The 18798-nt window shown below is 40.8% G+C and overlaps 1 protein-coding gene across 3 annotated transcripts in view; it reads right to left on the reverse strand.

The window, feature by feature from the left end:
* LOC139760484 (3-oxoacyl-[acyl-carrier-protein] reductase FabG-like) overlaps positions 1–18798 on the reverse strand; it is a 36881-nt gene that overhangs the window by 10261 nt on the left and 7822 nt on the right. For 2 of the 3 annotated variants that reach the window (XM_071683766.1, XM_071683768.1), the window contains exon 4: positions 15263–15356. In XM_071683766.1, coding sequence (XP_071539867.1) covers positions 15263–15356 — 94 coding nt within the window. Of the gene's footprint in view, positions 1–4080; positions 8272–15262; positions 15357–18798 lie in introns of those variants that run through there. The other variant, XR_011715354.1, reaches the window with a different exon arrangement.

Genomic DNA, 18798 nt, shown 5'->3' on the forward strand with positions numbered 1-18798 from the left:
GGGCATTACTTACAAAGACTGGAGCAGTCAACTTTTCTGAAAATTAGCTGTACCAAGCCAAGCTTTCAGGGAGGGAATGTACGGGTTTTACAGATGAAATTGGTAGTTACAGTTGGAGCTAGCTCAGAAATAAACTCCTTTCTAAAGTGAGGAGGTATACCATCAGAACATTCCTTTAGGATATGAGGAAAGTATACCAGACAGTACATATGCCCTGTCCCCCTGTAGATGGGAGCAAACTAAAAAGATCTTGTGCAAAGAAAATTTGGGAGAGGGCACTGGTTCAACAGGAGGAGGTGGGATATTCTCTTGACATTTTCAACTGTTGTTTAATCATACCATACACATAAACAAAAAACCTAGCTTAATATTGCTCGAAGTTCCACTGTAGGTGGAATAGCTATACAAACTTTCAAATCCACTCATGATCTTCATATATATGATAATATCACCATGCCCCTAAGTAACTAACAAATCCACTCATGATCTTCATATATGTAATAATATTGCCATGCCCATAAGTGAAGCGAGTAAGTTGTTGTTCACTGATGATACAGCGCTAGTGGCTGATTCGGGTGAGTACAGTAAGGTTGAGAGACAAGTCAACTGGGAGGTAAGTTTGAATGGAGAAAAACTGGAGGAAGTGAAGTGTTTTAGATATCTGGGAGTGGATTTGGCAGCGGATGGAACCATGGAAGCCAAAGTGAGTCACAGAGTGGGGGAGGGGGCGAAAGTTCTGGGAGCGCTGAAAAATGTGTGGGAGCCGAGAACATTATTTTGGAAAGCAAAAATGGGTATGTTTGACGGAATAGTGGTTCCAAAAATGTTACATGGTCACGAAGCATGGGCTATGGATAGAGTTGTGCAGAGGAGGGTGGATGTGTTGGAAATGAGATGTTTGAGGACAATATGTGGTGTGAGGTGGTTTGATCAAGTAAGTAATGAAAGGGTAAGAGAGATGTGTGGTAAGAAAAAGTGTGTGGTTGAGAGAGCAGAAGAGGGTGTTTTGAAATGGTTTGGTCACATGGAGAGAATGAGTGAGGAAAAATTGACAAAGAGGATATATGTGGGCAGGTGGGCAGATTAGAAAGGGTAGTGAGTGGTGGGATGAAGAAGTAAGATTGTTAGTGAAGGAGAAGAGAAAGGCATTTGGACAATTTTTGCCGGGAAATAGTGCAAATGACTGGGAGATGTATAAAAGAAAGAGGCAGGAGGCAAAGAGAAATGTGCAACAGGTGAAAAAGAGGGCAAATGAGAGTTGGGGTGAGAGAGTATCATTAAATTTTAGGGAGATTAAAAAGATATTTTGGAGGGAGGTAAATAAAGTGCGTAAAACAAGAAAATAAATGGGAACACCGGTGAAGGGGGCTAATGGGAAGGTAATAACAAGTAGTGGTGATGTGAGGAGATGGAGTGAGTATTTTGAGGTTTTGTTGAATGTGTTAGATGATAGAGTGGCAGATATAGGGTGTTTTGGTCAAGGTGGTGTGTGAAGTGAAAGGGTTAGGGAGAATGATTTGGTAACAAGAGAAGAGGTAGTAAAAGCTTTGCGGAAGATGAATGCTGGCAAGGCAGCGGATTTGGATGGTATTGCAGTGGAATATATTAAAAAAGGGGGTGACACTGTTGTTGACTGCTTGGTAGGGATATCTAATGTATGTATGACTCATGGTGAGGTGCCTGAGGATTGGCGGAATGCATGCATAGTGCCACTGTACAAAGACAAAGGGGATAAGAGTGAGTGCTCAAATTACAGAGGTATAAGTTTGTTGAGTATTCCTGGGAAATTATATGGGAGGGTATTGATTGAGAGGTTGAAAGCATGTACAGAGCATCAGACTGGGGAAGAGCAGTGTGGTTTCAGAAGTGGTAGAGGATGTGTGGATCAGGTGTTTGCTTTGAAGAATGTATGTGAGAAGTACTTAGAAAAACAAATGGATTTGTATGTAGCTTTATGGATCTGGAGAAGGCATATGATAAGAGTTGATAGAGATGCTCAGTGGAAGGTATTAAGAATATATGGTGCGGGAGGCAAGTTGTCAGAAGCAAAGTTTTTATCAAGCATGTAAGGCATGTGTACGAGTAAGAAGAGAGGAAAGTGATTGGTTCTCAGTGAATGTCGGTTTGCAGTAGGGGTGCGTGATGTTGCCACGGTTGTTTAATTTGTTTATGGATGAGGTTGTTAGGGAGGTGAATGCAAGAGTTTTGGAGAGAGGGGCAAGTATGCATTCTGTGTGGATGAGAGGGCTTGCGATGTGAATCACTTGTTGTTCGCTGATGATACAGTGCTGGTGGCTGATTCAGGTGAGAAACTGCAGAAGCTGGTGACTGAGTTTGGTAAAGTGTGTGAAAGAAGAAAGCTGAGAGTAAATGTGAATGAGAGCAAGGTTATTATGTTCAGTAGGGTTGAGGGACAAGTCAACTGGGAGGTAAGTTTGAATGGAGAAAAACTGGAGGAAGTGAAGTGTTTTAGATACCTGGGAGTGGATTTGGCAGCGGATGGAACCATGGAAGCGGAAGTGAGTCACAGGGTGGGGGAGGGGGCGAAAGTTCTGGAAGCATTGAAAATGTGTGGAAGGCGAGGACGTTATCTTGGAAAGCAAAAATGGGTATCTTTGAAGGAATAGTGGTTCCAACAATGTTGTATGGTTGCGAGGCGTGTGCTATAGATAGAGTTGTGCGGAGGAGGGTGGATGTATTGGAAATGAGATGTCTGAGGACAATATGTGGTGTGGAGGAGTTTGATTAAGTAATGAAAGGGTAAGAGATATGTGTGGTAATAAAAAGAGTGTGGCTGAGAGAGCAGAAGAGGGTGTTCTGAAGTGGCTTGGTCACATGGAGAGAATGAGCGAGGAAAGATTGACCAAGAGGAATATGTGTCAGAGGTGGAGGGAACAAAGAGAACTGGGAAACCAAATTGGAGGTGGAAAGATGGAGTGAAAAAGATTTTGAGTGATCAGGGCCTGAACATGCAGAAGGGTGAAAGGCATGCAAGGAATAGAGTGAATTGGAATATGTGGTATACTGGGGTCGACGTGCTGTCAATGGATTGCACGAGGGCATGTGAAGCGTCTGGGGTAAATTATGGAAAGTTCTGTGGGGCCTGGATGTGGAAAGGGAGCTGTGGTTTCAGTGCATTATACATGACAGCTTGAGACTGATTGTGAATGAATGTGGCCTTTGTTGTCTTTTCCTTGTGCTACCTCACGCGCATGTGGGGGGATGGGGTTGTCATTTCATGTGTGATGGGGTGGTGACAGCAATGAATAAAGGCAGACAGTATGAATTATGTACATGTATATGTCTGTGTATGTATATATATGTATATGTTGAAATGTATAGGTATGTATATGTGCGTGTGTGGACATGTATGTATATACATGTGTATGTGGGTGGGTTGGGCCATTCTTTTGTCTGTTTCCTTGCGCTACCTCGCTAACATGGGATACAGCGACAAATTATAATAAATATACATAAATGATAACATAGGCTCAATGCACGTCAATAAAGCTACTGTAATATGTAGTTTAAAATCAACAAAAAATACTTAAAGAGAAACAAATATCAATGGACTAAATGTAGAAGGGTATGATTACTTAGTGAAATTATAACTTATCAGCAAAGAGGAGTATTCAAAGTGGGGCAAAAAGGGTAGGCCCCTTGCACAATACAACATACAATAGACTTAATAAAGATAAATGATATATCCTTACAATCATTCTAACTCCCTTATTGTACCTCAAAATGAAGAATAAATGTATATAAATATACATTCAATTATTTCAATGATTAACATTAGTGCAATAACCTTGTGTCAGCACCCTCCCAAAACACTGAAATTCATTTATAATAGAAAATTTTCCCCATCTGCAAATCTTCATCAATTTGTTTAATCAAACATAACAGCTATCATAAGTTTTATATTATACATATCAAAGATTTCTTGTCATTCAAAAGTGATTGGCAGTCATAAAAGACCTTCTGTAAAAGAGTCATATCAAACTCTATGAAAATTTGATTAATGCAGTATTAAATAAATCATGTGTTAAGCTCTCTAAGATACAAAACATTTCTACATACCACTCTTGCTCGGAGCTTTCCATTGCTGTCTCAACAAAACATGTATTCTCCAACATCTTGACCACATTCTGAATACATGCCTGCATCAGCATCCTTCTAAATCATTTCTACTACATGTGAAAGGTCCAATGATACATGTATCTTCTAAATATCTAAATTACTTCTCTGCTGCTCCTAAACTTCCTATTTGGCAAATCCACATCCCTGACCAAACATTTTCCACCAGTGTATAATTTACAAAGAAACAACCTTAAAGTGCCAAATATATTCTCTGCATCTCCATATCTTCATCCTCAATTTTTTGTTTTTTTGCTGTAACAACTAATTCTTGCTGAATTTTGTTTACATTTTCTTGTCCCCTCCTCTTGGCGATTCCTTCATTAAGGGTGTAGCTTAGACCTTTCTTCAAGCTTGAGGGCTCGCAATCAACATTCATAACTGGGGACAGATGACCCATCCTGCTCCTTACATATGTGTATGTACCAAACCACTGGCCACTCGAACTTGGTTTACTGCACGCCAAACCTACTTTCTTGCCATAATGAAAAGAGAAATGCCGAGTCTTCTTCATCATTCTTGCTTGTCTGTCTCTCTCCCACTCTGCCACTTTATTCTCCCATACATGAACCAGTTCAGAACCCCAACCCTTAGTCTCTATGTTACCTGCCACTTTTCTGTCAGTCTGCTCCAAGTCAAAACTGTGATGCTTCATTACAGTTGTCCACTCATGTGTGAACTGCAATCTTCCAAATTTCAGTGAAGAAGCAACTGATACTCGTATGTTCATGAGCTTTGGGAAACGTGCAAGAGACTTTAGAGTCCTAATGCTAACCTGGTTCTCAGACACGTCTAAGGTTTCGAGGGCCTGAAAGCCTCTATTGTACATCTTGTGGCGAGCCAGCAACAAGCGAAACCCATCATCTGACAACTCATTTAATGAGATATTAAGCACTTTCAAGTTCTCTATATCCACTAATGCTCTCAAAATATCATTATTATTACCCAGGAGGCAACCGCGGAGATCCAAGTGAGTCAATGGGAGGCACAGGGTCATTATGGACTCACAAAATTCGCTTATCAGCTGAAGATTATGACAATGAAAAGACTGCATGAATTTTTGTCCATATGCACTGACAAAAAGATGAATGATACGCTCTGTTGTCACAGACTCCTTAGTAAAATAACCATACTGGATACAATTCATAAATATCTGATGACCAACAATCTCTGGAAAATGTTCCAAAGATTCTACCAGACTTATATTCCTTGCTACATAATCTAAACAAGTCCTGAATAGTGATCTTGGAGTCCAGAACTGTGATCTTTGAGTCCAGAACTCTTTGCACAACCTCTGTGATGATCCATAAATGTCAGACATTTCAAAATAGTCTTAAAGGAAACAACAATTATGCCACGAGTGTCCTTAAGTAATTGAATCAGCTGTATGTAAGGCGCCATTGACTACCCTGCCATCTGGTGGCCAATCGGTAAAGTAACTCACACAGAAAATGGGCTCACAGATTCAGGGTGACTTGCATAAAAAGATCAAGACGCTCATACATAATCCAAAAGGGCATTAATGATCTGAAAAGTTCTAAGCACTTGCTTCCATTTTCAAATGAGGTACAAAGTTATCATATCTACTTAAAACATAACAGACGTGGCACTTACTATTCCTTCTCGCACTTTGGTTTGTTGAAAAGTTTCATTGAATAATCTGTTAAATAGCTGCAAAGGGGAGCAGTTATTTCATGCTGATCTTTTCCGATGCCTCAATATCATTCTGTTTCAGATCTGTAACTAAAATGATTCCTCTTCACTTCATGTTTTCCAAATGATTATATTTTCTATAGGTTGAGAACTAAACCTCTTAAATGTCCTGTGAGGTCTTATAGGGGTTTTCAATAATGTTTGAAAGCCTTTTACAGGAAAGTACTTTCGAACAGTCCTAATACACTGTTAGAAATAGATCCAACTTTCTCTAAGTGATACCTTTAACAACACTCAGAAGCCTAACATGTAAAATACACAGATCAAAACTTCCATTTCTACAGAAATTAATACTGCATAGTCTCTTTTTCTCGAAAACTCTTTCCTCAAACTACATCACTGTAAAATCTGGTGAACACGGTCTTCTTTTTCTAAATCCATTTTGTAGGTTCTTGAATGCTTAAAATAATCCCTTACAGTATATCTTGTCAATTGTGCTAAGATGATATAAAAAAAAATACCAAGAGATAGAAAGTTGTGACTGAACAAAATAGAATGTAAGATTAAGCTTTGTTATGTGAATGTTCCAATTACAGAGGTATAAGTCTGTTGAGTGTACTTGGTAAGTTGTATACAAGTGTATTAATTAACTGGGTGATGGCATGCAAAAAGCATCACGTAGAGGAGAAACAATCTGGTTCAGAAGTGGTACAGGATACATGGACCAAGAGTTTGCTGTGAAGATTTCGTGCGAGAAATACATTGACAAGCAGGAGAATTTGTAAGTGGCATTAATGAAGCTAAAGACAGTATATGTTAAGGTTGACAGAGATACTTTGTAGAAGGTGTTATGAATGTATGATGTAGGCAGAAAGTAGCCAGAATATGGCATGTGTGTGGGTTAGAAAAGAGAAGGGTGGGCGGTTCCAGGTGAAGATTGGTCTGTTGCTGGCATAAGTAATGTCACCATACCTGTTTGATTTGTTTATGGATGAAAAGGAGAGGGAGCTGTAAGCATTCTGTTGGGGGTGGAGAGACCTGGGAGGTGATTCAACTCCTGTTTGCTGATGACATGGCACTGATGGAAGATTCACATACAGAAACTAGTTTTTGAGTTTGGGAGAGTGTGTAAAGGGAGAAAGTTGAAAGTATAAGTGAATAAAAGCAAAGTTATTAGGTTTAGCAGTGGTGAGTTTGAATGGAGATAACCTGGATGAAGTAGAGCACTTTAGGTACCAGAGGAAACCATGGGAGCTGAAATGAAACATAACATGGGTGTGGGGTGCTAAGGTCTTGGGCACATTGAGGGATGTGGAAAGAGAGGTGATGTCTGTATATTTGATGGACCAGAAGTCCTGATGCTTTTATGTAAATATGAGGCTTGAGCCAGATATTAAATCTCAAAGAAGGGTGGATGCATTGGAAATTAAATGTTTTGGTTAAAAGAAGTGTGATTATTATTAAATGTTTCAAAATTCAAAGTTACCTACTTGGAAATAATATGCATGAGAAAAATATATTAAAGAGGAAAGGAATTCTCTATAAAACTCAATAGTTAAAACTCTCCATAGGCTTTAATTCCAACTCTTGCATATATATGAAAATCCTTTTTAATGAATGATTGCTCATCCCAATTTAACAAGGTAGCATTATTAGCAAATGAAAAATAGTCTCATTTGCACACATCATATACATGATATACTGAAACAACTATCTAACATCACAGATGATCCCTAAAGACTATTCCATGATATACTTTGGCACATGCCCTGGTTCAAACCACCACATTTTACCCTCACATACCAAACTGATCCAATTCATGCTTATCACTCTCCTGAGTGTTTAAGCTACTTCACAAGTGCTTTACTCTATCCCACCACCTCCCTCTCAGTCTTCATCACCCCCTTGATCCCTTCATTTCTGACTAGTAGAATCTCTCAGTCAATCTTTTCTCACTTACCATATCAATACAAGTAAGTTCAAACCATTTCAGCATACCCTAGCCAGCTTTCTCAATCAACTGCACTTATTACCAAAACTCTCTTTTACTGTCATTCCTTACATGACCCACTATCTCACACCAAACTTCTTTCAAACATGCCCTCTGTATTCTTTTATAATTTTCAACACTGAAGACATATCCATAGAGCTCTGTTGGGACTCCTATGCCTTCAAACATACCTATATATATATATATATGCCCTAATGGACAATGGCCTCTCCTTCTACATACTCCTTAATGCTCCCGAGACATCAGTCCCAACTCCAAGACTCACTTCAGCACCCAGAGTTCCATCTGTTACCACATTCACAGCACTCACACTTCCCCTAGGTCGTCCCTATTCAAACTCGGATAAACCATCCTTTCTCATCCCCCTGCTACATCTCAGCATATATATACATTTTCACGTACTAATGTGTCAATCCATTTCCTGAAAGATTTATGCTGGTGTACTTTGGAGGCAATATAGATCCATAAGTTTAAAGATGAAGAGCTTGTAGATTTATGTGCTGAAAAAGGACTGATGATTGGGAATACCTGGTTTAAAAAGCGAGATATACATAAGTATACTTATGTAAGTAGGAGAGATGGCCAGAGAGCGTTATTGGATTACGTGTTAATTGACAGGCGTGCGAAAGAGAGACTTTTGGATGTCAATGTGCTGAGAGGTGCAACTGGAGGGATGTCTGATCATTATCTTGTGGAGGCTAAGGTGAAGATTAGTATGGGTTTTCAGAAAAGAAGAGTGAATGTTGGGGTGAAGAAGGTGGTGAGAGTAAGTGAGCTTGGGAAGGAGACCTGTGTGAAGAAGTATCAGGAGAGACTGTGTACAGAATGGAAAAAGGTGAGAACAATGGAAGTAAGGGGAGTGGGGGAGGAATGGGATGTATTTAGGGAATCAGTGATGGATTGCGCAAAAGATGCTTGTGGCATGAGAAGAGTGGGAGGTGGGCTGGTGAAGAGCTTGTAGATTTATGTGCTGAAAAAGGACTGATGATTGGGAATACCTGGTTTAAAAAGCGAGATATACATAAGTATACTTATGTAAGTAGGAGAGATGGCCAGAGAGCGTTATTGGATTACGTGTTAATTGACAGGCGTGCGAAAGAGAGACTTTTGGATGTCAATGTGCTGAGAGGTGCAACTGGAGGGATGTCTGATCATTATCTTGTGGAGGCTAAGGTGAAGATTAGTATGGGTTTTCAGAAAAGAAGAGTGAATGTTGGGGTGAAGAAGGTGGTGAGAGTAAGTGAGCTTGGGAAGGAGACCTGTGTGAAGAAGTATCAGGAGAGACTGTGTACAGAATGGAAAAAGGTGAGAACAATGGAAGTAAGGGGAGTGGGGGAGGAATGGGATGTATTTAGGGAATCAGTGATGGATTGCGCAAAAGATGCTTGTGGCATGAGAAGAGTGGGAGGTGGGCTGGTGAAGAGCTTGTAGATTTATGTGCTGAAAAAGGACTGATGATTGGGAATACCTGGTTTAAATAGCGAGATATACATAAGTATACTTATGTAAGTAGGAGAGATGGCCAGAGAGCGTTATTGGATTACGTGTTAATTGACAGGCGTGCGAAAGAGAGACTTTTGGATGTCAATGTGCTGAGAGGTGCAACTGGAGGGATGTCTGATCATTATCTTGTGGAGGCTAAGGTGAAGATTAGTATGGGTTTTCAGAAAAGAAGAGTGAATGTTGGGGTGAAGAAGGTGGTGAGAGTAAGTGAGCTTGGGAAGGAGACCTGTGTGAAGAAGTATCAGGAGAGACTGTGTACAGAATGGAAAAAGGTGAGAACAATGGAAGTAAGGGGAGTGGGGGAGGAATGGGATGTATTTAGGGAATCAGTGATGGATTGCGCAAAAGATGCTTGTGGCATGAGAAGAGTGGGAGGTGGGCTGTTTAGAAAGGGTAGTGAGTGGTGGGATGAAGAAGTAAGAGTATTAGTGAAAGAGAAGAGAGAGGCATTTGGACTATTTTTGCAGGGAAAAAATGCAATTGAGTGGGAGAAGTATAAAAGAAAGAGACAGGAGGTCAAGAGAAAGGTGCAAGAGGTGAAAAAAAGGGCAAATGAGAGTTGGGGTGAGAGACTATCAGTAAATTTTAGGGAGAATGAAAAGATGTTCTGGAAGGAGGTAAATAGGGTGCGTAAGACAAGGGAGCAAATGGGAACTTCAGTGAAGGGCGTAAATGGGGAGGTGATAACAAGTAGTGGTGATGTGAGAAGGAGATGGAATGAGTATTTTGAAGGTTTGTTGAATGTGTCTGATGACAGAGTAGCAGATATAGGGTGTTTGGGTCGAGGTGGTGTGCAAAGTGAGAGGGTTAGGGAAAATGATTTGGTAAACAGAGAAGAGGTAGTAAAAGCTTTGCGGAAGATGAAAGCCGGCAAGGCAGCAGGTTTGGATGGTATTGCAGTGGAATTTATTAAAAAAGGGGGTGACTGTATTGTTGACTGGTTGGTAAGGTTATTTAATGTATGTATGACTCATGGTGAGGTGCCTGAGGATTGGCGGAATGCGTGCATAGTGCCATTGTACAAAGGCAAAGGGGATAAGAGTGAGTGCTCAAATTACAGAGGTATAAGTTTGTTGAGTATTCCTGGTAAATTATATGGGAGGGTATTGATTGAAAGGGTGAAGGCATGTACAGAGCATCAGATTGGGGAAGAGCAGTGTGGTTTCAGAAGTGGTAGAGGATGTGTGGATCAGGTGTTTGCTTTGAAGAATGTATGTGAGAAATACTTAGAAAAGCAAATGGCTTTGTATGTAGCATTTATGGATCTGGAGAAGGCATATGATAGAGTTGATAGAGATGCTCTGTGGAAGGTATTAAGAATATATGGTGTGGGAGGCAAGTTGTTAGAAGCAGTGAAAAGTTTTTATCGAGGATGTAAGGCATGTGTACGTGTAGGAAGAGAGGTAAGTGATTGGTTCTCAGTGAATGTAGGTTTGCGGCAGGGGTGTGTGATGTCTCCATGGTTGTTTAATTTGTTTATGGATGGGGTTGTTAGGGAGGTAAATGCAAGAGTCTTGGAAAGAGGGGCAAGTATGAAGTCTGTTGGGGATGAGAGAGCTTGGGAAGTGAGTCAGTTGTTGTTCGCTGATGATACAGCGCTGGTGGCGGATTCATGTGAGAAACTGCAGAAGCTGGTGACGGAGTTTGGTAAAGTGTGTGGAAGAAGAAAGTTAAGAGTAAATGTGAATAAGAGCAAGGTTATTAGGTACAGTAGGGTTGAGGGTCAAGTCAATTGGGAGGTGAGTTTGAATGGTGAAAAACTGGAGGAAGTGAAGTGTTTTAGATATCTGGGAGTGGATCTGTCAGCGGATGGAACCATGGAAGCAGAAGTGGATCATAGGGTGGGGGAGGGGGCGAAAATTTTGGGAGCCTTGAAAAATGTGTGGAAGTCGAGAACATTATCCCGGAAAGCAAAAATGGGTATGTTTGAAGGAATAGTAGTTCCAACAATGTTGTATGGTTGCGAGGCGTGGGCTATGGATAGAGTTGTGCGCAGGAGGATGGATGTGCTGGAAATGAGATGTTTGAGGACAATGTGTGGTGTGAGGTGGTTTGATCGAGTAAGTAACGTAAGGGTAAGAGAGATGTGTGGAAATAAAAAGAGCGTGGTTGAGAGAGCAGAAGAGGGTGTTTTAAAATGGTTTGGGCACATGGAGAGAATGAGTGAGGAAAGATTGACCAAGAGGATATATGTGTCGGAGGTGGAGGGAACGAGGAGAAGAGGGAGACCAAATTGGAGGTGGAAAGATGGAGTGAAAAAGATTTTGTGTGATCGGGGCCTGAACATGCAGGAGGGTGAAAGGAGGGCAAGGAATAGAGTGAATTGGAGCGATGTGGTATACAGGGGTTGACGTGCTGTCAGTGGATTGAATCAAGGCATGTGAAGCGTCCGGGGTAAACCATGGAAAGCTGTGTAGGTATGTATATTTGTGTGTGTGGACGTGTGTATGTACATGTGTATGGGGGGGGTTGGGGAATTTCATTCGTCTGTTTCCTTGCGCTACCTCGCAAACGCGGGAGACAGCGACAAAGTATAAAAAAAAAAAAAAAAAAAAAAAAAGTTTAAAGATCTTTTATAAATCCTCACTGGGGTCTCTCGTATCAATTTTTGAGTCTAAAGGCATATGTAATGGTTTGAAGTACGTGCCAATCTTTTCAGTGCATTATCTAGCAATACCACTTACCTGGAGTTCATCAGGGCTCCGTCCGCACACCTCACTAAAGAAATATACATCTAAAGTCACAAGCAACAAACTTGCTTCACAATCGTGAAGTTGGTATAAGATTTACTTATCTAGTGAACACATTATTATTGAGCAATCACTTATGAACAAATGATTTCTAAAAAAAAAAAATTCAATGCCAAATTCAGCATCACAAATCTATAATTACTATATACATCTGTGCAGGGTTCATGATATGCCTTTCCACTTTGGAGGCATCAGGAGGTTCATCTTCTGGTTTGCTTGAATGCTATTTTGTTCACAACTACTCTCAGCTTTCTCATCACTGACCTAAACTCTGGCACCAGCTTCTAGAATTTCTCTACAGTCTGCTACCTAAGCCATGTCATCTGCGCAGATATATTGAAAAGATATGCACCTCCTTCAAACCATTATAAGTGCCTCTAGACCCAAAAATTGATATTTTAGACCCAAACATGCAATTTTAGTATATCAACCCAAGCTTAACACAGATCCACCCCTTACTTTAAGACTTCCAATCACCTTCCTCAACATCCCCTTGATAAATAGATGAATCATCTAATATGACATCACACATTCTTGATGCACTCAGTCTCTTACCCTACAACTCATATACATAATTCAGTCACCTGATAAAAACTCCTCACTAACTTCCCACTTACCCCCATGTATGTGCAGCACCTCTCAAAACAAATCTCTCAATCCGTGCTTTCTCCAGATCCAAAAATACTACATGCAATTCACTCTATTTCTCCAGGTATTTCTCACACAAATTTTTCAAACACTTGGTTCACCCATACTCTGCATATCCTGATGCAATACTGTTGCTTCTCAGTCATATGTCCTGTACATCCCAAAACGTTCTCAGTCACCACTCTACCATGCACCTTACCAGGCATACTCAACAGATTCATACCTCTGTAATTTGAGCATTCACTATACATACCCTTGCCTTTATAAAAGGACAATAAACATCCATTCTGTTTGCCCTCAGGCACCTCACCTTGGGCCATGCAGATGTTGAATTGTCTGTCTAACTAATCAAAAACACTGTCACCCCCTTTCTTTAGAAACTCAACAGCACTCCCATCCACTCCTGCCACCTTGCAACACTTCACTTCAATTCATGCAAGTTTTTCCATATCTCCTCTGTTTTCATCAACATTTACCAAAAATGCACTCATTCTGCATGTCACCTTATCCCAGATACAACACATCCAACAGCTTGTCATCTAAGCCATTCAGAAGTCTTTCAGAATACCCATTCCATCTCTTTTTCATCTCTTCTTTTCCTGTTAACACTTCCCTATCTGCTCATTTCATGATTGCTCCCATTGATTCTCTTGTTCTCCATACACTATTAATCTCTTTCAAAAATATTTTCTTATTCTCACTTAAGATCACTGTTACTCTTGCACCACATCTCTTACCTGCCTTCAATTTCACCCATCACACTTCTTTTAATCTGTCACTTTCCCTTGCACTCCTCCCAGTCACAAGGACTCCATCTTTGTAAATACAATCCATACACCCCTCTTTTCTCCTTCACTAGTAATTCAACTTTCTCATTCCACAATTCACAATTCTTTCTCATGCATTCACATCCCTACTTCTGCATGTCACATACTTCACTTGCACCATAAGTACTTGTTCCCTACATACCTATACCTTCTATTCCTCTCCCATTCCGTGTCTCATTTACTCTCAACTAATGCAACTCTGCACTCAATATCCCTTGGAATCTCTACACAGAAACCTCTTTAACAACTCACTTCCTTTTTTTTCATACTTGTCACTGTGGCTTTTGAACATGTGTATGGATATTGTGATAAGAAAGATGAAAGCAAAACTAGGGAAAAGGAGTGTAGCGACAGAGTGTGGTGGTGAGATATGGTGGATAGTGATAAGGCCATTTGTGGTTGATACTATCTTGTTTGCTGAGAGTTAGAAGGAGTTGCAGAAGGTTATAAGTGTGTTCTATGATGAGTGTAAGCATAAGCAATGGAAGGTAAATGCAAGTAAAAGTAATGGTGTTTGAAAGGCAACAGAGTGAGTAAAAGTAATAGTGTTTGAAAGGCAACAGAGTGGAAGTATAGATTTCACAAAGCCTTACCGAGTGAGAGAAGAAACTGTAATAAACTGTGTTACAGATATGGAGGGAGAAACACTAAAGAGGTGAGATAATTTAAGTATTTGGGAGCTATCATGGGAAAGTTTGGCATATGGAAGGAAAGATAAGGGAGAGAGCAGTAAAGGGTAGAAGAGTCACTGGGTCCCTTAACAGAATAATGGAGGGTAGAAGTGTAAGTATGGAAGTGAAGAAATGATTAAGGGACAGCATAGTCCTCCTGACAGTGACATATGCAGCCAAAACATGGACATGGGATCAGTCACAGAGGTCAAGAATCCAGGCTGTGGAAATGAGTTATCAGACAGAAGTACATGGTATGACTAGATGAACTGAAGGAGGTAATAAAGTGTAATGGAGATCTGGTATGGCAAGGTATGCAACCAGAATGAATTTTGGAGTGGTAGAGTGAGTGAAACATAACACTTTAAGGTGGTTTGGGCATGTGGGAAGGATGTAAGATGGGGAATTTACAAGGAGAGAGTAGGATAGTACAGTTATAGGGGTTGGTGTGAGAGGATGACCATCTGTAACAGAGGAAAACAAAATGGAACAGTATCAGAGGGAGAAAATGGTGGAAGAATGCATGGAGTGGAATACACTAGGGAGGCATGTAAGGGCATAGATAAGCAGAGACTTTTGCTGGGGACACTCCCTTTATGGAAGTTACCAGGGGGAATGGGTGTCAAAGATATAGATAGATACACTTGATTGCCATTTCTGGTATTAGCCATGTAGAACCAAGAACAGACAATGAACAGCCACATTCACTCACATCCATTCCCAGGCAGTCATGTATAATGCACTGAAACCACAGCTCCTTAACAACCAGGCCCCTAAGACCTTCCAATGGTTTATCCAAGCGGCTTCACCTGCCCTGGTTTAGTCCACTGACACCAGTGGCACTTAAATGATCATAAACCCCCAAAATCTAAGGTAACCACCTCAAGATATATTTCTTAATCTTCCTAATGAATATCAACTTATATCAAAATGCATCAGCAAAAACACTTTGCTGTGGTAAGATATTCTCTACAAATTGCAGTAGCTTATCTTCTGTGAAGAGTTTGATTCCAAAATCAGCATTCAAATGAGAGACTTTAAGTTTAGGAATATAATACTTACCGATCTGATTCCATTGACACTGGAGACATTGACTATATTTCCCTTGGACTCAATCAAATAAGGAGTTGCCAGCATTGTCAGGTGGTAGATAGCCCTGGTAAAAATAATATAATATTTTAGTAAAACCAACTAAAAGTAAATGATCAAAATAAAAAGACAGTCTTTTCTTTCTACTCATCACAGTTTCATGGACATATTCTTCCAAGTACTGCCATAAAATGCCCAACAAGCCAAGAAAGTAGTGGAACACGGTGGCAATTGGTCAATGCAGGAGTTTAGGAGAGAAGAGCAGGTATGAAATCTATTGGAAGTGAGGCAGGTGTTGATTGCTGATGACACAGCACGGGTGGCAGGTACAGGTACCAGTGAGCCTGGCAGAGCACTTAGGAGAAAGATGAGAGTAACTGTGAACAAAAGCCAGATTATTAGGTTTACTAGTGAAAAGGGAAATTATTTGGAGTGTGAGTTCGAATGGAGAGAACTTACAGGAAGAGGAGTGTTTAAGATACCGGGGAGTGGACATGGTAACAAATGGAACCATTGAAGCTGAAGTGAGCCATGCAGTAAGGGGGTCAAACGTCTTGAGTACAATGACGAAAGTGTGGAAGGAGAGGTCACTGTCTTTCAAGGCAAAAATGTGTATGTTGGAAGGTACAGTAGTACTACTGGTGTTGTATGGATGCCAGGCATGAGTCTTTTACATAAATGTAGAGAATATGGTGAATGGTTTGGAAATACATGTAACAAGTTTGAGGATAACATCAAGTGTAAGGTGGGCTGATCATAAGAAATGGCAGGGTAAGTGAGAGGTGTAGTTGTACGAGGAGTATCTGAGAGAAATGACGAAGGCGTGCTGTTTTGGTTTAGACACATGGAGAAAATACGTGAGAAAAGGATAACTAACAGAGTACACATATCAGGAGTGGAGGGAACTAGGAAAAGGGGAAAACCAAGGAGGTGGAAGGATGAGGTAAGGAATGCTTTGAAGGTTCAGGACCTGAACATGCAAGAAAGTGTGAGGCTTGCAAGGAGCACAGCAAACTGGAGTGATGTGATATATGGGGTATGATGTACTGTCAATGTGCTGAACTATGGCATAGTAAAGTTGCAAGAAACCGAGGAAAGGTGTGTAGGTCTGGTTGTGGACAGGGGGCTCTGGTTTTGGTGCATTGCACATGACATCTAGATAGTGGAAGTGAGCAGATGAGGCCATTTCTTCATCTGTTCCTCACATTACCTCAATGATGCGGGAAATGGCAAAAATGTGTGGAAGGAAAAGATGTAAGTGAACTTGGAATAGATGCTTGTGTGAAGAGATACTAGGAAAGATTGAGTACAGAATGGCAAAAGTTGAGAGTGAAGGAAACTAGGTGAGTAGGTGAGGAATGTGAGGTGTCTCGGAATGTGAGTTGTCTCGGGAAATAGTACTAGTATATGTAAGAGAAGCATGTGGCATGCTGAAGATGGGAAGTGGGCAGGTAAGAAAGGGCAGCAAGTGGTGGAAAGACAAAGTTAAGCTGCCAGTGAAGGAGAAACAAGAGGTTTATGGGCATTATCTATAAGGAAGGAGTGTGAGCAAGTGAGAGATGTACAATGAAAAGTGACAGAAGGTCACAAGAAAGGTGCAGAAGTTGAAAAGAAATGCAAATGACTGTTGGAATGAGTGAGCATCAATACACCTCAGGGATAACAAAAAAATTCCATTGGAAGGATAATGAAAGTGTGAGGCAATCAAGAGAAAAATTGGAACATTGGTGAAAAGGGCAAATGGGAAAGTGACAACAGGCAGTGATGAGGTGAAAAGATGGAATAAGTATTTTGAAGGAATGTTAGATGTGTATGATGCTAGGGTGGCAGATGTGGGGTGTTTGGTTCATGGAGGTATGCAAAGTGAAAGAGTCATGACTGGTGGTTTGGAAAAGATAAAGGTGGTGAAAGCCTTGAATAAGATGAAACTGGTAAGGCAGCAGTTGAATTTCTTAAGAAAGGGGGTGACTGTGTTATTGACAGCTTTTTTTTTTTAGGATTTTCAGAGTATGTGTGGATCATGGTGAGGTCCCCGAGGATAGGCATTTCAGAAGTGTAAGTTTGTTGAGTGTACCTGACAAGTTGTGTGGGATAGTGGTGACTGAGAGGGTAGTGGCATGCATAGATCATCAGATTAGTGAAAAAAATGTGGTTTCAGGAGTGCCAGAGGACATGTGGATCAAGTGTTTGTGTTGAAGAATGTGTGCAAAAAATACTAAGAGAAACAGAGGGATTTGTATGAAAAAATACATCATTGGGTTGATGGAGATGCCTTGTAGAATATATGGTGCAACGGGAAAGCTACTAGAAGCAGAGAGAAATCTTTATCGAGTGTATGGCATTTGTGCAAGAAGGAAGTGAGAGGTGAGTGATTCCAGGTGAAGGTGGGTCTACAGCAGGGGAGTGCCATGTCACTATGGTTGTTTAATTTGTTTACGATGGGGTAGTGGGAGTGGTAAATGCAAGGGTCTTGGTGAAAGGGAGAGAGTTTCACACTTATGCCACCCTGTCTTTTTAACCTTGTATATATTTACCATGACTACTCAGTATGTACGCACTCAGACACACACAGACACACACACCGTAGTGTATTTCAGGTTGGAGTCTGTATGAGGTGAGGGGGATTCCCGGGAAGCAAGTCAACTGTTGTTTATTGATGACACATAACATGTGGAAGATTCAAGTGAGAAACTGCAGAAGTAGTGGTTTGAGTCTGGGGGACTGTGTGAGAGGAGAAAGTTGAAAGTAAATGTGAATAAAAGCAAGGTTATGGAAGAAGAGGAGTTTATTCGATAAATGGGAATGGACACAGGCAGTGATGGAACCATGGAAGTGGAAGTCAATCACAGGGTGGGTAAGGGGGGGGGAGGTTCTAGGAGCTCTAAGGAATGTGTGGAAAGAGAGGTCATTATCTAGGAGGGCAAAAATTTGTATGTCTGAAAGTCTAGCAGTCCCAATAATGCTGTACAGATGTCAGTCATAGGCTATAGATGAAAATCTGCTGGAAATTAAATGTTTGAGGACAGTATGTGCTGTGAAGTGGTTTGATTGAGTAAGTAATGAAAGGATAAGAGACAGTTGTGGAAACAGGGAGAGTTGTGGTTGACAGAGCTGAAAAGGGTGTGCTGAAATAGTTTCCCCTCATTTTATCACTAACTGTTAACACTTCCCCATTTGCCCCTTCATAAATGTCCCCATTTGTTCTCTTGATTTTCTCACAATATCAACCTCTTTCCAAAATATCTTATCCTCCTTGATGTTTATCAATACTTCCTTACCCCAACTCTTAATTTGCCTTCTTTTTCAACCACTGAACTTTCCTCTTGACCTCCTTTCACTTTCTCTTGTACATCTCCTAATCACTTGCACTCCTTCCCTGTAAGTACCACCCAAATACCTCTCCTTCCTCTCTCACTTGTAACTTAACTTTGTCATTCCACGACTCACTACCCTTTCCCACCTACCGGCCTCCCACCTTCCATATACCGAATGTTTCTCTCACACATGCC

This window comes from Panulirus ornatus, chromosome 37 (genome assembly GCF_036320965.1).
Source record: "Panulirus ornatus isolate Po-2019 chromosome 37, ASM3632096v1, whole genome shotgun sequence".
In the NCBI taxonomy this organism is placed as follows: Eukaryota; Metazoa; Arthropoda; class Malacostraca; order Decapoda; family Palinuridae; genus Panulirus; species Panulirus ornatus.